This window comes from Zingiber officinale, chromosome 4B (genome assembly GCF_018446385.1).
Source record: "Zingiber officinale cultivar Zhangliang chromosome 4B, Zo_v1.1, whole genome shotgun sequence".
NCBI classification, from domain to species: domain Eukaryota; kingdom Viridiplantae; phylum Streptophyta; class Magnoliopsida; order Zingiberales; family Zingiberaceae; genus Zingiber; species Zingiber officinale.
In genome coordinates, this window is record NC_055993.1 from 16,441,423 (window position 1) to 16,464,998 (window position 23,576).

The following is a 23,576-nucleotide window of genomic DNA, read 5'->3' on the forward strand; positions in this document are numbered from 1 at the left end:
CATTCGATATCTTAAACACAGGGACACTAACACACTCATGATAAGAAGGAGCCCATAATATAATTTGGGATTGGTGCGGCAGTGCAATAATAGCTCTCTAGTGAAATGAGTTATTATTAATGAACTTGAGTTGTGTGTTCGGGGCGAACACGGGATACTCGAGTTCATTGGGAGGCCAAAACCAATTTCTCCTCTAGGTCCCTGTCATAGCCTCAATAAAGCCTCAAATCCACTTATGAAAAGCCCATCTTGGTGTCTAAGAAGGGGGTCGGCCATGGCTTGGTGACCAAGCCATAGGGCAGACCACTTCCTCCTCAAAGGGGCCGACCCTTTGCTTGGTACCCAAGCAAGAAGGGGTCGACCACCATAATTCAAAGTATGAGGGGTGTTTTGAATTTTTAAAATATTCTCTTTGTAGATAACTACAAGTTTTAAAAGAAGGATTTTAAATTTATAAAAATTTTCCTTATTTGAATTAGGCCACATGGTTTAAAAGAAAGTTTTAAAACTTTCCTTTTTTAACCATCCACATGGATTTTAAAAAGAGAGTTTTAGTTTTAAAACTTTCCTTTTTTTTAACCATGTTAAAAAAAGAAATTTTAAATGAGAAGTTTTAAATCTTAAAACTTGGTTTAAAATTTTCTTTTTTTAAAATCCACATTAGGAATTTGAAAGAGAGCTTGTAAATTTTATAAGAGCTTTCCTTCTTTGCTTATAAAATTTTTACAAGATTATTTTTTCTTCTTTTAAGGGCGGGCCACCCTTGCTTGGTGCCCAAGCAAGGGGTCGGCCAATCAACCATTCAATCAAGAGGAGAAAAAAGGAATTAAAAAGGAGGAAAGGAAAAATAAGAGGAAGATTTTAATTTGTGTAAAAATCATTCCTTATTTGTCTTGGGCAAGTATTAAAAAAGAAGGGGAGGAGAGACCTCATGAGAGATCAATTCTTATTCTATTGCTTGTGCTCTCTCTTGTGGCCGACCCTCTCCCTTTTTCCTTTCCCTTTGCTCTCTTTTATTTCTTTGTGGTGGTGGTGGCCGGATTTTAGAGAAGGAGGAAGGAGCTTTTGGGTGGTGTTCATCTTGGAGGATCATCGCCCACATGGCGTCCAAGAGGAGGTGAGGAATACGGCAGAAGATCTCGAGGTTATTAGCATACAAAGAAAAGATATAACTAGTAATTATTTTCCGCATCATGCTAGTTTTTCTTTGTATGAATTCCAAACACAAGAGGCATATGATTCTAGAGTTTCGAATTTGTGATTCGAGTTTGTGTTTTTTTTTTCTTTTTCGAATTTGTGATTCGATTGTTCTTTTTGGTTAAACCTAGAGTTATATAAGGAAATTAAATATTAGCTTTCCTTAAAAGGCTTTGTCTAGGCGGTGGTGGATGATCTCATACCCAAGAAGGACTAGTGCCTCGCCATGCAGTCCTGGAAGCCAATTTTGGAAATTAATATTTAATTGAATTTATAACATAGGTGGATTTGGATCAATAATGTTAAGCATCGTTTGCGATCCAAATCTAAACCATTAAGAACAGATAAGTTAAATTTGGAATCAATAATGTTAATTTCCGTTTGAGATTCCTAATTTAATCTCTAGAGAATACAATAGGTTGTTTAGGAAAGGTTCGACACTTGTACAAAATTTTTATAGAGTGGAGCCGGTATGATCTTCCTAGGACCAACCAACAATTGATATCAGAGCTAGGGTTTGCCTCTGTGTGTTTGGTTTTCAGTTTAATTATGCACATGTCATACATAATTTAGGCAGGGTAATAGTAGGATGTGCTAACTCTGTGGTTGCAGGCTCCAACTATTATGGCTTACAGAAATTGTGTGTGATTGGACCCTTGGACATGTCAAGGACATTTTTGTATGTGCATGATTGTATATATTAAATATGGCAGGAGCTGTATTAGTTTTAGGATTTTACATTTTTGTTTCGATCTAGATTACATGTACATTCCTTTGTGGAATATAGGAGAAGGAGGAAGGAGCTTTTGGGTGGGTATCATCTTGGAGGATCGTCGCCCACACGACGTCCGAGAGGAGGCGAGGAGTACGACATAAGATCTCGAGGTTATTAGCATACAAAGAAAAGGTATAACTAGTAATTGTTTTTCGTATCATGCTAGTTTTTCTTTGTATGAATTCTAAACATAAGAGGCATATGATTCTAGAGTTTCGAATTTGTGATTCGAGTTTGTATTTTTTTTTCAAATTTTTGATTCGATTGTTCTTTTTGGTTAAACCTAGAGTTACATAAGGAAATTAAATATTAGCTTTCCTTAAAAGGTTTTGTCTAGGCGGTGGTGGATGATCTCATACCCAAGAAGGATTAGTGCCTCGCCATGCAGTCCTAGAAGCTAATTTTAGAAATTAATATTTAATTGAATTTATAACATAGGTGAATTTGGATCAATAATGTTAAGCATCGTTTGCGATCCAAATCTAAACCATTAAGAACATATAAGTTAAATTTGGAATTAATAATGTTAAGTTACGTTTGCGATTCCTAATTTAATTTCTAAAGAACACAATAGGTTGTTTAGGAAAGGTTCGACACTTGTATTAAATTTTTGTACAGTGGAGCCGGTATGATCTTCCTAGGACCAACCAACAATTGGTATCAGAGCTAGGGTTTACCTCTGTGTGTTTGGTTTTTAGTTGAATTATACACATGTCATACATAATTTAGGCAGGGTAATAGTAGGATGTACTAACTCTGTGGTTGCAGGCTCCAACAATTATGGCTTACAGATATTGTGTGTGATTAGACCCTTGGACATGTCAAGGGTATTTTTGTGTGTGCATGATTGTATATATTAAATACAGCAGGAGCTGTATTAGTTTTAGGATTTTATATTTTTGTTTCGATCTAGATTACATGTACATTCCTTTGTGAAATATAGGATTGATATATGTAAAATTCTATTTTTTGTCGCGGATTGTATCCTTGCAAGGCGTGGTACTATTGGAGGACCAGAAGTGTAGCTGAAAAAGAAAGCTCGATGGACCTGACAGCATGAACCCTAGGGCTGGCAGCACGCGAAGGACAGTGATGGAAAATGTCATAATAGTTGGAAAATAATTTCCATATTTATTGCTTTTATTTACTGTTATGTGTGTGATGTGTGCTTACTAGGTTAAAATTCCTCACCTTAAATAACTAAGTGGGAGAAGGATTTTTTAATAAATTCCACAGTCTCCATTACTGGTTTGTAAGTGATGCAAACAAACTTGTTTGTGGATCACTAGATCAAACTTTCATTTTAGATGACTATAAGAAATTAATTAGAAGCGTGTGATCTTCCCCATCGGAAGGGGCACAATCTTATTTAATGGACTAAGTGTCAAGTAATGGTATACACTTAGGCACATCTAATAGTATCCTCCTCATCGGAGTCACTACTATTATTTGTGTGACCAAAGAAAGACCAACTATTAATTTTATTTGTCATAAAGTTAGGTTGACAAGAATAAAATTAATGGGCAAAACCTCCTCTTACAAATGTTTGATTTTGTATACGTCCACACTATCGTGGCATGCAAAATTCACGGTGATTTGAGGTGTTGGTTAATTTAAATAGTATTGTTTGAGGAATCAATATTATTTTAAATTTAGAGTCTTGACCAAAGTTTATTTTGTGATTCTTAGGATGACTTTCAACCCACTGACCATCATACTGAAAGAGAACAAACTTACTGGTCCCAATTATATAGATTGGAAAAGAAACTTGGACATTGTCCTAACTGCTGAGGGCTATAAGTTTGTACTGTCAGAGGAGTGCCCTAATGCGCCTAATGGTGAGTCTACCCAAGAGGAGATTGAGAATCATAGGAAATGGGTAAAGGCAGATGAGATGGCACGGTGTTACATTTTGGCTTCAATGTTAAATGTGCTACAACATTAGCATCAGGATTTACCAACAGCTTATGATATATTGAACAATCTCAAGGATCTCTTTGGTCACCAGGATCGGGCCGCTAGGCAAGAAGCTATGAGAAAGTTAATGACAGCCACCATGATAGAGGGGACTCCCGTAAGGGATCATATCCTAAAGATGATGACTTATTTAAATGAAATACAAATCCTTGGAGGAGAAATCGATGGGGAAACCCAGATCGATATCATTCTCCAAACGCTACCCAGAAGTTTTGAGCATTTTCGCCTGAACTATAATATGAATAAAAGGATATATTCATTGGCAGAACTGCTGACAGAACTTTAGGCAGCAGAATGGTTATTTCGTCATAATTCTCAGATTCACTATGCTGAAAATGGTTCTACTTTTAAGTCGAAAGGCAAGAAGAAGAAGAATCAACCTGTTTCAGCAAAGAAGGTGAATAAACCTCAAGGTACAGGACAAAAAGCTAGAATGAAGAAGCCGAAGGGCAAGTGCTTCATCTGCAAGCAGTCAGGACATTGGAAGGCAGACTGTCCTCGTAGGAAAGAGAATAATAAAGGTATATCTCATTCTCTAGTAGTTGAAACATGTTTGGCAGTGTTATCTATCAGCATCTGGTGTGTAGATACGGGAGCCACTGATCATGTCTGCAACTCTTTGCAGGGGTTCCAGGAAACCCAACAACTATTTGAAGGAGAAATAACTGTCTACATGGGTAATTCTACTAGGGTGGCGGCTGTTGCAGTGGGAGACGTCTACTTATTTTTTGATAGGAATAGAAGTTTGGTTTTAAGAAATTATCTTTATGTACCCAGTTTTAGAAAGAATTTAATTTCAGTTTCTAAACTGTATTTGGATGGATATTCTGTTTCTTTTAATAGCAATGTCGTTATAAAGAGAAATAGAGTTATTATCTGTTCTGGTGCATTGGTTGACAATTTATATACTTTAAATCCAATTTCTTCCACAAAGCAACAAATGGAAATTAATAACACATCTTCTAATTCTAATAAGAGAAAGGAACCTTCGAATATGAACCAAACATATCTTTGGCATCTAAGACTTGGTCATATTAACTTAAGTAGGATTTAAAGGCTTATAGCTGATGGAATCTTGAGTTCATTAGTGGTGGAAAACTTTCCAACCTGTGAATCTTGCTTGGAAGGTAAAATAACCAAGAGACATTTTAAGGCCAAGGGGTATAGAGTAAAAAATGTGTTAGAACTGGTTCATTCTGATTTATGTGGTCCTATGTCTATCCAGGCAAGAGGTGGTTTCAAATACTTTGTCTCTTTTATAGACGATTATTCGAGATACGGATACATTTACTTGATGCACCGCAAGTCTAAGTGCTTTGATAAGTTCAAAGAATACAAGGCTGATGTGGAGAAACATCTTGGTAAAAGTATCAAGACACTACGGTCTGATCGTGGTGGCGAATACCTCTTAGGAGAGTTTAGGAATTACTTATCAGAAGCGGGGATTCAATCCCAATTATCCGCACCTGGTACACCCCAATAGAATGGTGTGGCAGAATGAAGGAATAGGACTCTTATGGAGATGGTTAGATCGATGATGAGTTATTCAAAATTACCAAATTCATTTTGGGGATATGCTTTGGAAACGACAGCACACATTCTGAACTTGGTACCTTCTAAATCAGTACCCTCTATTCCCACAGAATTGTGGAATGGGTGAAAGTCTAGTCTGAGACATATTCGGATTTGGGGTAGTCCAGCACATATGCTGAAAGTAGATGCTGATAAGTTGGAATCTCGTACAGAAGTTCGCATATTTGTGGGGTATCCTAGAGGAACGAAAGGTGGTTTATTTTATAGTCCTAAAGATCAGAAGGTCATTGTTAGCACCAATGTCCAGTTTTTAGAAGAAGACTATATTATGGACCACAAGCCCAAAAGTAAAATTGTTCTAGAAGAAATGAGAGAGGACACGTCTACTTTAGTACCAACAATACAAGATGAAGTACCACAAGAAACTGTAACACGTGTTACAAATGATGCACAGTTACAGACAGTGCCTTATCGTAGTGGGAGGGTTGTTAGGCAACCTGAGAGATTCATGTTTTTGGGAGAATCTTCGAACTTGATCCTGGGTAAACATGAACCTCATCCCCGGACGTATGACGAAGCACTCCAAGATAAAAAAGCAAAATTTTAGCAAAATATAATGAATTTTGAAATAGAATCTATGTATTCTAATAAGGTCTAGGAGCTTGTAGAACCACCAAATAGTGTAAAAGCTGTTGGGTGTAAATGGATCTACAAAAGGAAAAGAGGAACAAACGGGAAGGTAGAAACCTTCAAAGCAAGGCTTGTTGCGAAAGGGTACACTCAGAAAGAGGGAATCGATTATGAGGAGACCTTTTCACCGTTAACTATGCTTAAGTCTATCCGGATACTCTTATCTATTGCTGCTCATATGGATTATGAGGTTTGGTAAATGGATGTCAAGACAGCTTTCCTTAATGGAAGTCTTGAAGAAAACATCCATATGAAGCAACCAGAGGGGTTCATTGAAAAAGGCAAAGAGCATCTAGTGTGCAAGCTCAATCGGTCTATCTATGGACTGAAGCAACCTTCAAGATCTTGGAACATCCGGTTTAATGAAGTAATCCAGTCATATGGATTTATTCAGTGTCCGATGAGTCTCGTGTATACAAGAAGTGAACGGAAACGTGGTGGTATTTCTTGTACTATACGTAGATGATATTTTGTTAATTGGCAACAATGTCAAAGTGTTATCAGACATAAGGGTATGGTTGCCCAAACAATTTATATGAAGGACTTAGGAGAATGTGCACACATTCTTGGGATCAAAGTCATAAGGGATCGCAAGAAAAAGATGTTGTGCCTATCTCAAGCTTCATATATAGATACAATCATTGCTCGTTTTAGCATGCAAAACTCAAAAAAGGTTTCTTACCTTTTAGGCATGGAGTAGCTTTATCTAAAGAGATGTCTCCGAAGACATCAAAAGAGATAGAGGACATGAAGGCAGTTCCTTATGCTTCGGCTGTGGGAAGCCTAATGTATGCAATGCTGTGTACGAGACCAAATATCTGTTTTGTCGTGGGCATGGTTAGCAGATATCAAAGTAACCCTAGACAAGGACATTGGACTGCTGTAAAACATATATTGAAGTACCTGAGAAGGACTAGAGATTATATGCTAGTTTACCAAGCAGATGATTTGCTCCCTGTGGGTTACACGGATTCAGACTTCCAATCAGATAGGGACAATAGTAAGTCTACATCAGGCTATGTGTTTACTTTAGGAGGTGGAGTCATTGCATGGAGGAGTGTTAAGCAGAAATGCGTTTCAGACTCAACGATAGAAGCTGAGTATGTGGCAGCCTCTGAGGCAGCCAAAGAAGCTGTATAACTTAGGAACTTCCTAATGGACTTAGATGTGACTCCTGGTTTGCCTAAAATCATCATAATTTATTGTGATAATAGCGGAGCAGTTGCAAACTCGAAGGAACCACGAGCCCATAAGGCGAGTAAACATATAGAGCGCAAGTATCACTTGATACGAGACATCATGAAGCGAGGAGAAGTTGTCGTCGCCAAGATTGCATCAGCAGATAACCTGGAAGATCCTTTCACTAAGGCCCTTCCGGCGAAAGCTTTTGATCAGCATGTGGAGGGGATGGGAATCAAATGTATGATAGCAGATATGGTAGCTTAGTCTTTTAGTATAAGTGGGAGATTGTTAGAGTGTATACTAAAAGTCTAGCTATTGTAAACATTTATTTTGAAATAAAGAATCACATTGGTCAAAAATGTCTACATTTATTTGCTGAGTATAGTTGTTCAATTAATTTATATTGTAGATAACATGGTGTGTGGTGTCACACACAGAAGATCATGTTATCAGTTCCTTATAAATTATAAACAATAGCTCACGATTGAGATGGAAAGGAACAAACCATCAGAACAGTCGTAGTGTAATTAGGTATTAGTTTATCTTGACTATATAATTACACTAGTACACTTAGAGTGTATTAAGTAGGACCATTTAAGGTAAGTTCTTTTTGTACTGACTTAATAAAAGAACAAGACCTTAGTTATTATGGAAGTATGTGCTCTTAATTCTAATATAATAACAAGCACATATATTTAGTATTTATTTCTTTGACTTATCAAAGGGTGAGATTTAGTTCGATAAATCAAAAGGCCCGATAAGTTGGGAAATAATATTACTTATAGTGTGTGTTGCTGATTATTGAAGGAAACTGTGTCCTAGTAATTGTTACGTTCCGCAAGTGTACGAAAATGTCGCAAGTAATATAAAAGATTATCGTATCCACAGGGACTGGAATAAGCACTAGAAATATCTCAAAGCGAATCAGCTAAACAACTAATCAATTGGTTTCAAATGCTAAGGATGAAAAACAAATCTAAAATGAAAGATTATCAAACAAGAGTTTGGGGTTTGAGTTATGATAAAAGGAGGTTTCAGGAGTTTTGGTTTCTTTGTAAGATCTCTTGAATGTATATGGTTTACCAATTCTTATTTCTCAATTGTCTAATATTTGCAGAAGGTTGCTGGTTCTCTCTTGCAATAGATAACCGGCTTAGGACTGAAAAATGTACCTAAATGTGATCAATTAGATATGAACCTACGTTGTCCTTACACAGGATTGCACCTATTACTATGCTTCCCTCGGATATCAACATAGAAGTTCATAGCTTCTTAACCCATAAAGTTCATAGCTTCCTACCCTCTTGAATATTCTCATTTCCCCTTCAAGGTTATCCCTCAAACGTCCTTACACGGGCTTGCACCTGTCACGTGGATCACTCAGAAAATCGAGTGAGAGTTAATCTCTACAAAGTCTGTAAGATATCCAAACAATCAATCAAGAATGAGAATTAAGCCCTAATCACAATTAATCATTCAAGATCCAATCGATACAAACTAGGCAACATCATAGAAACAAAGAAATGATAAATCCACAAGAGTTTACATCAATTTATCTCACAAATACTTCCTCCATCCTAGAACAAAAAGATCTACTCCATAAAACGAAGAAAGAAAACCAAAGATAAGAAGATTACAAGCATTTCTTCAATCCCAATCCAAGAAGAGGAGAGAAAGAAAACTTATCTACAATATAGCTCCATCTTCGGATCCAATCCTCGCTCCCGGAGTCGAATTCGCCAAGATCTCCCCTTAGATCGCCCAAAAATCCTCCCAAGAATGGGAGGAACCACCAAATCTTGCTTTCTCCCAAAGGGGAGAAGATCCCCTTTCAAATCTTCAAAGAGGCTTTAAATAGAGGGGGGCTTTCGGGCGCCACATGACCCCGAGGCATGGCCGTGTGAGGTTCACACGGTCAGAGCCTTTCCCCTCTCTGCCATCCATACACGACCGTGTGGTGTACACGGCCGTGGACAACTCCCATCATGACCTCCAAGCACGACCGTGTAGATCCACACGACCTGGACTGCCCCAGCTTCTGGAAACCTGGCACGACCATGTGGTGCACACGGCCAGAACACTTTTAAGCGTTGGGAACCCTGCACGACCGTGTGATGCACACGGCCAGGGCCTTCTTGGTCTCTGGAAAACTTACACGGCCATATAGATCCACATGGCCATGTAAGGATTGAACTCTGATTTGCTTCAAAACTTGGTACGGCCGTGTGAGGTTCACACGGCCAGGCCAAGTTCCTTGTCTGTTTCTCCTGGTTAACCACACGACAGAGCACTCCACCCAGGCAGAGTCGTGTGTAGCACACGACCAAGTGCTTTCTCCAATGCTTAGCTCATAAGTTTGTCCAAGAATGTAGAATCTTCACCAAATTCGACTCCTGTGTACAAAAAATGCACAAAAAGCAAATCTCCGAAGAAAAGAATAAATATGCTAAAAGAAAAGCTGGAAGTATAAAAATGCATAGATCAAGCAAGCTCAAAGTATGTAAATGTGCGTCAAAACATGCATAAAAGTATATAAAATCTACACACATCATACCCCCAGACTTAAACCTTTGCTTGTCCTCAAGCAAAATGCTGCAATCTAAATTCATATGTTCTACAACGCATTCATAAACCCTAATGTACTTTCCTAACTCTATCAAAGAGTTCCAATAACAAGCATAATCATGGAAACAAATCAAGTATGGCTTAAGCTTAAGTATCCTGTGCACAGTGTAAAAGTAACTCAAAAACCCTTCAAGTTTCAATCTATGTCCTAGTCAAGTCGTCATCAAATTTGAATTTCTATTGTTTCCGGTGAGAGACAAGTAACCAGTGATATGCACTTACTTGCCACTCACTTGGTTCATATTTCTCAACCAACCCAAGGTCTTAAAGGTATGCTCAATCTCAAGAGAAGCTAAGCAGTCATTTCCCCAGTAACCTAACTCGGTCTCGACAACTTTTTTTTATATCCCTTATTTTTTTTTCCATTGCTTTTCTTTTTCAATTTTTTTCATAAGTATTTGCATTGGGCAAGTCTTATTTCACAAGTGTACTTTTAGCACAAATGTTGGGATATTTTGATTTTTCCAATTGAGCTTTCATGAGTTGAGCCTCATCCAGTAACCAAAATGAAGTTTGAAAAATCACCATGGAAACCAAGTACTAAGCAAACAAGATGAATCATGACTATTTCAATGATATCAACCATTCAAGCATCAAGTCAAAGTGTAGTGAAAGTAAGATTCTTAAAGTCAAGCCAAGACTAAAACTCATCTCCATATGATTCTTAGTTTATTTCATGCTACCCAAGATAGAGAAAAGAAGTACATAAAGCTTACTACTAGCATCATTTACAACATCATGAATCTAGATAATGAACGTGCTAACATTTTATCTTGAATCCAAGAAAGCATAAAAGTGAAGATTGATGTTCTCAAGATGTTTGCCAAAGAATTTCTAAAGATAATCAAATGACTATCTCAAGATGTTTGCCAAAGAATTTCTAAAGATAATCAAATGACTATCTCAAGATGTTTGCCAAAGAATTTCAAAAGATAATCAAATGACTATCAAAACAAACACTCAAGCAAGACAATCAAAATAGAATGCAAAATAAAAACTACACATGCAGAAAACAAGAAAACAATCAAAAACTGAAACAAAAAGAAATTAGGTTTGACACCCCCCCCAGACTCAAACTTTTCATCGTCCCGATGAAATCAATATGGTGGAGGTGGAGGTAGATCAGGAAATTCAGGCAGAATAAAAGGGAAATAATCCATAAACCACCTTACTTCATTTCTAACAAACATATGATACTCGAAAAGTTTGTCAACATCATCTTGGAAAAACCTCATATACCCCCGAAAATCTTCATTAAACTCAAAATAGGTCCTATAGGAATTCATAAATTGAGAAATCTTTTCACACAATTCCCTCTCACTCCTAAAATAATCTTGTTAATTTTTAAATTGTTCCTCTTCCATGTGTTCCTTACTTGTAAGGAATTCATTAGTCGAGTCTAGATCATTATGAATATTGTTCAAAATAGAATGAAGTTCTTGGAAAATAAAACTATGGACATCTTGACTAGCCTTGGGAACATTCCTTGGAGTAAAAGATGACAATGTTCTAGATTGTTGCCTAGCTAATTTCAAACACCAATTTTTCTTATCATGGATGGTAGTAAGATCATGATTTGGCAATTTCAAAGGAAAACCATTTTTAATAATTAGACTGAACCCATATTCTTCACGCTTAATCATTTTAATTGCTAAACATGAATCGAAATCCAATCCACAAGAATTTTCAACCATTTCCAATTCACTTAAATCACACCCTAATACTAAAGCCAATTGAGTAAGTAATCCTCCTAGAACAATAGGTGTAGTAGAATCTGATTTTTCTAATTTCACCAAATGTTTAAGAAAGAAGTAACCAGAATTAATTGGTACATTTTCAACCATTGCCCATAAGCAATACAAATCCATAAGTCTTACCGATCTCTCTTTATCTTCTCTTCCAAATATGGTATTCTTCATGACTAAATAAGCATATTTAAAAATCCGGTTAATAATGTGAAGAGCTCTGGAATTATGAGGGTTAAAATATGATTGTTCAGAAATGTGTTGCCAAAAATGTGATTTTTCAAACTGAGGTAAAATTGTACACAAATCATTCTGAGGCAACTCATAACAAGTGTTAAAATCACTTAATGTCCATGCATAATCATCATTAAACAGCCGAAAACTAAGTTTACCCCCACCTTGAACATTATCAACTACTATAGAACTTAAAAATTCAAAAATAATTCTAGGGTAGGTAGGGTATTTCATATTCATTAAATCATTTCAACCTATTCTTTCAAATAACCAATTCAAATCATCCCTAAACCCTAGAGTTTCCAAAGTTACTTCATCAATAAACTTAGTGCTTACAAGAGGACGTTTACATAAAGAAGTATATCTAAGTTGTTGCTCTTCACTAGAGAAAATGATATCAAAGTTATTAGAGATACCTTTAAAACAAGAGTTCCTCCCTTTTATTGCAACCATCTTCTCTTTTCCTTTTCCCGTGGATGAAGTCTCCTTAATCACATTTTCCATGAAGAAACGATTCAATCTTCTCAGGAAGAATGAGAAAGAAAAGTTAGAAGAAGTAGTCTGAAACCTTAGAAATAGAAAAATGAGAAAAGAGGATAAAGAAGAGGATGTGCGGCGGTACACGACCGTGTACCGCCCACACCCTTTGCCCTAACCCTTTTAGAGGGTATAGACTGGGCCGTGTTTCATTACACGACCTTATTCACACCCCATCACACGACCGTGTCTAGGACACGGCCATACCCATCTCCTTTTCTGGAATTCTTCACAAGGCTATGTCTGGGACACGGCCACAACTTCCTTCTTCTCGGCTTTCCTCACATGGCCGTGTCTGGGACACGACCTTCTGAGCTCTCTTCTCTGGATTTGGCACATGGCCATGTTTGGTACACGGCCGAAGAACTCTCCTTCTTTGGATTCTTTGCACGACCGTGTCTGGTACACGGTCATGCTCCCTTCCTTCTCTGCAGACTTCACACGGTCGTGTCTGGTAGACACGACCAGGTCATCTTCCTTCTCTGCATCCTTTGCCTGGCCGTGTATAGCACACGACCATGCCCTGTTTTATTCCATTTGATGTTTATTCTCCTAATCCACTTCTCCAATACTTCCATGCCCATGAAGAAGTCATGGCCAGCTCATGGAAGTAGATTTTAACCTGAAAACAAAACTAAAACATAGTGAAAACAAAATAAAGATAAAAATACAAAATACAACTAACTAAAAGAACCCTTGAGTTGCCTCCCAAGAAGCGCTTGTTTAGGGTCTTTAGCTCGACCAATCCAACTTATTCTTCTCGTTTCCTTGCCCTTGGAGGGCAGACATATTTTTCATTTTTGTTGGGAGGTCTCCTCCCAACATCCTCCACCAAATTGTTCTTTTCATTAGGTGGCCTTCCATGAGGATGGAAATTCCATTCCTCAAGTTTGTAAATGCTTGCTCTGCTACAAGCATTTAAAAGAGAAGAAACATGGTTAGAGACATTAGATAAATCATACTCCAACTGTTCCTTACCAATTACCAATGACAACTTATGATTTTTAACATCAATAATTGCTCCAGCTGTAGCAAGGAATGGTCTTCCTAATATGATAGAAATTTTAGGGTCCTCTTCCATGTCCAACACAACAAAATCTGTGGGAATAATACTCCCACCAACTTCTACTGGCACATCTTCAATAATACCCATAGGTTACCTGCAGGAATGATCAGCAAGTTGTAGTGCCATAGTAGTAAGTTTAATATTTTTGAGACCTAACTTATTACAAATTGATTAGGGAATGAGGCTAACACTTGCCCCCAAATCACAAAAAGCTTTTTCAATGAATTCTATTCCTATATTGCAAGGAATATAAAAGCTCCATGGATCCTTCAATTTCGGGGAAGTGTTCTTCACCAAAAGAGCGTTGCATTCCTCAGTTAGTGCAATGGTCTCTACATCTCCTCTCTTTCTTTTATTTGACATGATGTCCTTCAGGAATTTGGCAAACTTTGGCATTTGAAGAATAGCATCTATAAGAGGAACTTCAACGCATTTCTCTTTAACCTTCTCCAAAAATTTGCCAAATTCTTCATCCTTTTTAAGCATATTGAGTCTTTGGGGAAAAGGGATAACTTTGCTCTGATGGTTCAGTCGAAGAGTCTCTTCAACCTCAATGGTATTCTCCTCATTATTAAAAATTTGACTAGGTGTAGGAGGAGAGAGCTCTTCTTCATTTTGCATCCCTTTTTGAGCAGTCACTTGGGGATTTCCTAAGGTCCGTCCGCTCCTAAGCTCAATTATATTGCAATGCTCCATAGGATTTACATCAGGTTTTCCAGGAAGTTGTCCTGGTGCTCTAGAAGATGAGGAAGCTAGCTGGGCAATTTGGCTATCCTGAATCTTTTGATGCTTTTCAGAATTATCCATTCTCTGAGTAAGCTTCAATAGATCCTGCTTCATTTCATTTTGATTGGAGATAATTTCTTCAAGCATCTTTTCAATTTTGGATGTAGGAAAGCCTTGAAAAGATTGTTCCTGAAAATTTTGTTGCCCAGACTGAAAATTTGGTCTTGCCCCCATAGATGGTCCTTGATCCACATTATTTCTGTAAGAGAAATTTGGATGATTTTTCCATCCAGAGTTGTAAGTATTTGAGTATGGGTTGTTCTGTCTTTGATTGAAACCCATGATTGCATCGCATTGCTCCAATTGATTAATTTGTGCAGTGATAGCTCCCAATGGACATGAGTCATTTGAATGTTCTGAACTCCCACATACTTCACAAGATATAGCAATGACATTTACCATATTTGAACTAGTCCCTATATTCTCAAATTTTTTTGTAAGAGCATCAAGTTTTGCAGCCAATAAAGTCACTTCATCAACATCAAACTTTCCTGATGCTTTTGTTATTGGGTTTATTGAAGGATGACCACCACTACTTTCATTTGCCCATTGATGATGATTTTGTGCTACACTCTATGATTTCCTCAGCTTCATCTAAATTTTTATTCACGAGTGCCCCTCCAGCAGCTGAATCAAGGGACACTTTGGTATGATAATTAATACCATTATAGAAAGTATGCAACACTAACCATCTTTCCAAACCATGGTGAGGGCATTGTCTGAGCATACTATTGTATCTATCCCAAGCTTCAAATAAAGATTCTGAGTCAGCTTGTTTGAAACTTGCAATCAAATTCCTCATATGAGCAGTTTTACTTGGGGGATAGAATTTATCAAGGAATTGTTGCTCACATTATTCCCAGGTGGTGATATTGTTGGGAGCCAAAGAATTCAACCATTGCTTGGCCCTATCTCTCAAAGAAAACCCAAACAATAATAACCGCACTGCTTCTGAAGGAACACCATTCATTTTCATTGTCCCACATATTTCATAAAAGACATCTAAATGTTGATTAGGGTCTTCATGTGGTCCTCCACCAAATTGATTTTGCTACACCATGGAAATAATTGCAGGTTTGATCTCAAAATTATTTGCCTTCACTGAGGGTCTTGAAATACTAGATCGAAAACCCCTAGCATAAGGTGCTACATAATCCTTTAGTGGTCTATTAGCCATGTTCAAATGCTCTTGTTATTCAATTTGTCTCTGCAGAATTCTTCTTCTATGAAATGTTCTATCAATTTCAGGGTCAAGAGGAAAAAATTCTCCTGCAAAGTTAGATCTTCGCATACACAAGAACAAGATTGCAATAGAAACTAAATCAAACAAAGAAATTAAAAACAGAGAAAGGTAAGATTGGAATGTTAGAAAACAAAAAAAATGCAGAATTAAATTAGTTACAAATATGCAAATGAAAAGAAATAGAAATGTTATGTTTAGTCTAACTCAACTGATAATCTCCAATGTTATAGCGCAGTCCCCGGCAACGGCGCCAAAAACTTGTTACGTTCCGCAAGTGTACGGAAATGTCGCAAGTAATATAAAAGATTATCGTATCCACAGGGACTGGAATAAGCACTAGAAATATCTCAAAGCGAATTAGCTAGGACCAACCAACAGTGGCGGTGCATCGTGCGCCAGTGCCGCTGCGCTGTGCATGTGCGACTGTGCACTTGTGCCACTGTGTGGTGCGTGTGCGGCCGTGCGTGTGCGGTGCCGGAGAAGGAGTGTTTTTTTTTTCATGTTCTTAGCATTTTAATTAAGCAATACGACAACTTAGTAAGTGAGACCTAAAATTAAATAAATTAAATAATAAAAAAATAAAAACATTAAACATGGACCGAACTCTGCAAACCCTAGAACTTATATTTGTTGTGTTTTAATTTTTTTATTATTTTATTTTGTTTTAGAAATGTACAGAATAATACTATATTACCATTGTAGTTTAGTTTTCTATTTGATTGGTAGTTTTCCATTATTATTTGATTTTTTTTGTAAAATGTACAGAATTGCATTTGTAGTTTAGTTTTCTATTAGTATTCTATTAGATTGGTAGTGGTGGTTTATTAAAGTTTTAGTTCAACATATATTTTTTCATTACATAATTTATTTTTAGTTATTATTTGTATAGGATATGGAGAGATTTTTAAACGAACTCGTAGTTCTAGCTTTGGCTCCTCTAATGAGCCAAATGTTATTGAACAAGTGAAAAATCAATCCCATGTAGAATTAAATTTGGATGATTTGTTAGTGATCTGGGATTACGAAAACTAATTGAAGAATTTGATATTGTTATTCGAGATCAAGCTCGAAGAGAGTATGCGCTCCAAGGGCCTTGTTAACTAAATGGTCATGTGTATCTGAAAATAACTTTTGGTAATCAAGAAAAAAGTTTTCAAGGAACTTGGTATAAAAAATATACATGGCTAGAGTATAGCATATCAAAAGATACTGCATTTTATTTTTGGTGTTATTTTTTCAAACCATTAAATAAAGAAAATGTAGATAATGCCTTTATAAAAGATGGATACAACAATTGAAAAATGGTATTAGAAAAATTCAATCGTCATATCGGGACAGTGAATAGTTGTCACAATGAAGCTAGAATACAATTTGTGCCTTTTCAAGATCAAAGACATAGTATGGGGAATATTTTACGAGTACATAGTCGCGATATGGAAATTGATTATCGCACTCGTTTAACAGCAATGTTGGATGTGATATTCTTTCTATTGAAGCAAGGGTTGCCTTTTCGAGGACACGATGAGTCAACTAGTTCTTCAAATAGAGGTAATTTTCTTGAGTTGCTTGAATGGTATAGTCAACGAAATGAAGAGGTTTCTAAAGTTATAAACAAAATGCTCCTGCAAACAATCAATTGACTTCCTCAAAAATTCAAAAGGATTTAACACGTGCTTGTGCTTCAGAGATCACACTTGCTACAATCAATGATATTGGAGATAAATTATTTTCTTTGATGGTTGATGAGGCTCTAGACAGTTCAGTGAAGGAGCATATGAGAATTGTTTTGAGATATGTGAATAAAGAAGGATGTGTGATTGAACGATTTCTTGCAGTTGTGCATGTACCTGACACTAGCTCTCATTCTTTGAAAATGGCTATTGATGCTTTATTTATGCAACATGGTTTATCATTATCTAGATTGAGAGGCCAAGGATATGATAGAGCTTCAAATATGAGTGGTGAATTCAATGGATTGAAATCTCTGATACTACAAGAAAATCTATTTGCAATGTATGTTTACTGTTTCTCTCACTAGCTCCAATTAGTTCTTGTTGCTGTTGCTCATGATAATTTTACTGTGAGTGAATTTTTTTGGGTATATCACCATGATTGTGAATATATCTGGAGCATCTTGTAAGAGGAGAGATCAACTTACAATGATTTAACATGATAAGATAATTGTTGAATTGGAAAGTGGAGAAATTACTAGTGGAAAAGGGGAACAAATCAAGAAACTAGTTTAGCAAGACCTGGAGATACTCATTGGGGATCACACTGCTTAACATTACTTTGTTTATGCTCTATGTGGTCTTCAGTGATAGAAGTGTTAGGAAATGTACATAATGACGCCTCTTATTCTACGAATAAAGGTGTTGTCACAAGTTTAATTGAGTAGATGGAGAGTTATCAATTTGTTTTTGTGTTACATTTGATGAAGTATATATTGGGAATTACAAATGAGTTATCACTTTCCCTACAACAAGGGGATCAAAATATTGTTCAAGTCATATCCTTGGTTAGAGGTGTGAAATGTCGACTACAAGACTTCAGGAAAAATGGGTGGCAGATAATTTTGGAACAAGTTAACACATTTTGTGAATTGGATATGATTCCAATACTTGATATGGAGGACAACATGCTAACTCGTGGTAATGGCAGGCGTAGAGGCAACTCATCACCAATTTTCATTATTATTATGTGGAGATTTTTTGTCAGGTATTATTTCTAAAAATCTATTTTTTTTGTTAAAGAGATTTCATTGATTATTAATGTTATCATAGTTGCAAATTTGAATACTAGGTTGTTGATTTAATTATACAAGAGATGAATACTCGTTTTTCAAAAGTTAGTACGGAATTACTTGGTTGCATATCATGTCTTCATTCAAGAAAATCTTCTCTCAATTTGATGTTCACAAACTCATCCATCTTGCTTATTTTTATCCCGAGGACTTTTGTGGTATTGATTATTTATTTTTGTAACAACAACTTATGAGTTACTTTTATAATCTGCGGTATGATCCATACTTTTCTTCAATTGATGACTTGAGAATTCTTGCACAGAAATTGGTTGAGACTGGAAAACATTTGGTGTTCCCATTGGTTTATCGTATGATAGAGTTGACATTAGTTTTACTAGTTGCAACTGCTTCAGTTGAATGAGTTTTTTCTGTAATGAAAACTGTGAAGATTGATTTACACAATAGAATGGGAGATGAATGGATGAATGACAGTCTAGTTGTATACATTGAAAAGGATATTTTTTTCTACAATTGAAAATGAGAAAATATTACAACATTTTCAACAAATACAGTTCGTAGAATTCAATTGTCTCCTCTTGTATCGACTCGTCGACCGTCGCAAACTTCTGTGCCAACCCGGAAATGAAGTTCATCTATGGAAGAAAGGTAGACTAATCTTTCCTAAACTTCTAGTATTTTTTTCTTGCAAGTTAGATCAATGTTCTCAATGTTAATTTAACAGGTTATGGAGATTCGGTCGAGTATTAAGTGGGACAAGGGAAAAGCTCTAGAGTTCTAGCTTCTTGGACTCTTGGTAAACTCTAACAATATCATTTTAATCACATATTGTAAGTATTAGTATTGCAGTCTATTATATGGTTTAAATGAGAATCCTAAGTGTTCAATAAGATCAATTGGTTGTGATTAACTTAATAGGCTAATAGCTTTTGCATGGAGAGTGTTTCATGTTGTTAGTCATCAAGTGAGTTGCAAAATGAGATGTACAACTATTTCTTATTGCTTTTGTATTGGTAGAAACATTTACTATTAAAGTGTTCTTTGTTCATTGTTGATTCCTTAAAATTCTGAACCTCTTTTTTTTATTTTATTCTACACTATATATCATGAGAATTTCATGCATATTATGATTTTATGTGAGTGATGTTCATGTTTATTTAGCTGCAGTTTCTATAGTAACGTATATTATGCAAGAATTGGAGCTTTGGAGGAATCAACGCACTAGAAATGAATAGAATAAAGCTTAATTTCTTTATCAGTTAGATTTCAGACTTCATGTGTATAGTTTCTGCAGCATTGTATATTATGCAAGAGTTGATGTAAAATTTTAATTATTAAATATTTTTATTTAGCCGTATAAAAAAATATCTATACAATTCAGTCCCTTGATTTTTTTTTTTTCTGATTCCACCCCTATAACATGTGCAGTAGACTCAATTTCATAAGCCATTGCTTTTGGCACATCCTCGTCGGCCTTCAACGAATTTAACTGAATTTTCTCAGCAATCTATTGTAAGTTGTAACCTCTGCTTATTCTTGCAATTTTAGTTTCCTTGTTTGGATGCATCTCAAAATTCATTGCAACTTTCTAAATTTTCCAGACAACTTAATCTCTTCTTCGACAGACAAAAGTTTTTGGTAATTATTGCTCTCAACGGAAGGCTCGTCAATAGCTCCTGTTGCCAGCTGCAGCCTGGCCTCAGACATCGAGAATGCCATCGTAGCCTTTTGCACCTAGAAGTTGATCGGATTTATCCGGGCTACATCACAATTAATTAATTTTTTTAATGATATTTACGTTATTGGATGGAGTTGGGAGTTAGAACTTGAGATTGGAATCGAAGGTTTTTATTTTTTTTAAAAAATAATTTAAGTAAATGATATATTGATCAATTACTATTAACGGATTCGATTTAATTGGAATTAAAATTTAAAACTTAAAATCGAACTCAATAAATTAAAATAATAATAATAATAAATAAAAAATGAAATTTCAGATTAATTAAAGTAAACTTTCTGTTAACTAAATTATTTAGATTTAATTGAAATTTTGCTCAGCTCACCCATAATTTGGAATCTTTTATATATATATATATATATATATATACAGAATTGCTATGCTGCGGACAAAGCTCTTGCGGACCGCTGCGGACATGCTTCTTCATCGGTCACTAGACCGATCAGGGACCTCCTGATCGGTCACCAGACCGATCAGGGACCTCCTGATCGGTCTGTAGACCGATCAGGGATCCTCCTGATCGGTCCTGATCCTCCTGGTGACCGATCAAGAGGTCCCTGATCGGTCTGGTGACCGATCAGGAAGCATGTCCGCAGCGGTCCGCACTGACTTTGTCCGCAGCATAGCAATTATATATATATATATATATATATATATATATATATATATATATAGGTCGTGGTAAGATGACGGAGCCAAAGTAGTTCAGCGGACCAAAGGATGGATCATTGATGGGGAATGATGATTCTATGTATAAAATAAGTGGAGGTCATTACTCTCCATTAATGATGAAGAATGATCCATCTTTTGATCTATGTTTTGTGGACAGATGATTCATGCTCGAGCCAAAGGAGGCGATGCCGACAATATCGGTGCAGGCGCCGGAGACACTGGAGAGACGGATCCGGACCGACTTGGGGGACACCTTCCTAAGTCTTGTTAATTACTCTCCCTCTTGTATTGACTTTAATTTATTTCCATTTATTCGAACCAAAGTTAGATTTACTTTAAATCATTGATTTCATTACATATTCTTGAAATAAAATTTAAAGATTTGCCGAGAAGGCTAGTGGCTCCGGACGTGTATCATCCCGAAGGCACCAAAGAGCACAAGCACCACCATCTCAGTGTTCTTCAGCAACACGTTGCCTTCTTCGAGTTGGACGACAACGGAATCGTTTACCCTCGGGAAACTTACACGGGTTAGTCATTAGTATTGGTGCAGCGGGATCGGTAAAAAATGAGAGGTGAATTACCTGTAATAAAAAAATATCCTTCTTGTTCTTTCAACTCTAAAACAACAATAATAATAAAATAAAATAATAAAAAAAAATATAAGAATTTTAACTTGGTTACAACCTAGATGGTTGTTAATTCAAGATAGTTGAAAAGCTCCACTAGAAATGTCTCCTTAACTGTTGGCAGAGAAATCTTTTACACACTAAGAAAGCTCTAAGAGTTGATAGGAATTTAATACTGAGTTGAATATAATGAATAATTTCCTAGTTTTAGGAGATTTTATATAGCTCCTGTAAATCCTATCTCGAGTCTTGAGGGCGCCTCCCATGAGGTTGAGAGCACCTCCAGTCAAGGTATCAGATAAAACTTTATCCAACTACGAAACAATCAAGTAGACTGGGTCGAGGGCGCCCTCAATGGCCTTGAGGGCGCCCTGGACAATGTGGAGGGTGTCTTCAAGGTAATGAGGGCGCCCTCATGCCTGTAGGCAGTCGAGGCGCCTCCAACACTTCGTTGAGGGCACCTTCAGCTTGTTTTTCCAGCTCCTTTCGACTTCTTTTCTTCTTCCGAAGTCCCGATAGCTTGGGTGATTGCGGCCAACCGAAATAGGACTCACCCGAACCCAATTTCTGACCTTCTCTTCGAGCAGGCTTTTGCCCCGGCTTCTTGTCCCTCGAACGTCGTGCATGTTCTTCTCATCCATCGGTGTACTCTTCCGTAGCTCTTTCATCCTTCGGACGCACCGAGTCCGTCGGCTCCCTTCCCGTGTCGTCCTTCTCGCTAGGTGCGTATTCCGCTCGATTTCCTGTGCTCCTAAGCTCCTGCACACTTAGACACAGGGATCAAAACTAAATAGGATCCAACCTAATTTAATTGATTACATTAAAATCACTACGAGATCTAACAATTAGTGGATGACAACTACTATGCACTATATAAACCTGGAATCATCATATCTGTAATTTCCATCTTCTTGCCCCCAGGGCGTAGCGCAGATGGTGGGCGCATGGTATCTCTGGCGTAATAGTCAGAGGTCGATTTTCAGGAACTGACGACCTGGGGTTTACCCCGCCATGCGTCTATGACCTGTGTACCTACATGAACCTCCCTCCATATCCGTAGAGCCGACACTAGATGGACCACTAAGATAGCGGATCTACTTTTTTTTAATTTCCACCTTCTTTTAATTGGTACGACAGGTTCAAGACTTATTGGCTTCAATCCTGTTATGCCACTGCTCATTGCCATCGTAGTTAATCCGACTTTGAGCTATCCAACGCAGCCAGTAGGTATCACTAGCTAGTATATAGATGATGATTAATTATTTGATCAAGAAGTTTAAGTTTTCTACGATCATTGCAGAGCTGGATACCTTCTCTGTTTTTCCCTATATATATACACAACATCCATGCGAGCAAGCATGGCAGTGATTCCGGATCTTACGACAATGAGGGAAGGTATTCTTTATATATATTCTAAGTTTGTATATTTAATTAAGGAATATGTTCTTAATTTGAGAAACAATAATATATATTTGGTTTTAGATTTGTGCCTGTGAATTTTGAGAACATATTCAGCAAGTACGCCCGGAGAGATCCCAACAGGCTTACTTTTGTTGAGCTTTGGAGGATGACAGAAGGCCGAAGAGTTTCTTAAGAATTATTTGGATGGTAATTAATGAGATCCTTTGCAATGGAAAGTATCATAAAATCATTGTCTTAATTAAATGTGGGGGAAATGGGTTAAATTAATAGGATTGCGACGAAGCTGGAATGGATAGCTTTGTACCTGCTGGCGAGAGACGAAGAGGGATATCTGCCGCGGGAAACCATCAGGCGTTGTTTCGATGGAAGCCTGTTCGAGTACTTCGCCAGCAAGAGAGAACTCTACGAGAAGGTTGACTAGAGTTGACTTTGCACCCGTACTGGTCATTCTGTATGCATGTTTAACTAAACAAATGATCTCATCTTTGTCTAATAAGTATTATATAATGTATAGTTGAATAAATATCATGAAAAAAAATATTGGTGTAGGAAACATAAGATAAATCTAAGTTTTGATTATGATATATGGTCTAAAGTTAAGGTTATTTATTATCTAACAAGTGTGAATAAGTTTATAAGAAAGTTTTAAGTGTTCTTAGGTAAAAGGCCTAGTCGATTCTAGGCAGGTGAAAAATCTTAGGGAGAGATAATCCCAGGTTCTAGGGGGTGATAACCTTAGGCAATGGAAAGTCCTAACTACGGTT

The 23,576-nt window shown here is 36.9% G+C and overlaps 1 protein-coding gene, 1 non-coding gene and 1 pseudogene across 2 annotated transcripts; all 3 read left to right on the plus strand.

Annotated features, from left to right (window-relative positions):
* The first annotated feature begins 15,045 nt into the window (after positions 1-15,045).
* Positions 15,046-15,151, plus strand: LOC121978880. The gene has a single exon (XR_006111212.1). It is a non-coding gene; the product is annotated as a small nucleolar RNA R71 (small nucleolar RNA).
* A 1,872-nt stretch (positions 15,152-17,023) lies between these two features.
* LOC121978134 (zinc finger MYM-type protein 1-like) lies at positions 17,024-17,628 on the plus strand. Its single transcript, XM_042530511.1, has 2 exons — positions 17,024-17,138; positions 17,276-17,628. The coding sequence occupies exons 1-2, from the start codon at positions 17,024-17,026 to the stop codon at positions 17,626-17,628; spliced, it is 468 nt and encodes a 155-aa protein (XP_042386445.1).
* Positions 17,629-20,925: 3,297 nt separating this feature from the next.
* LOC121978135 lies at positions 20,926-23,233 on the plus strand (annotated as a pseudogene).
* Positions 23,234-23,576: the final 343 nt, after the last annotated feature.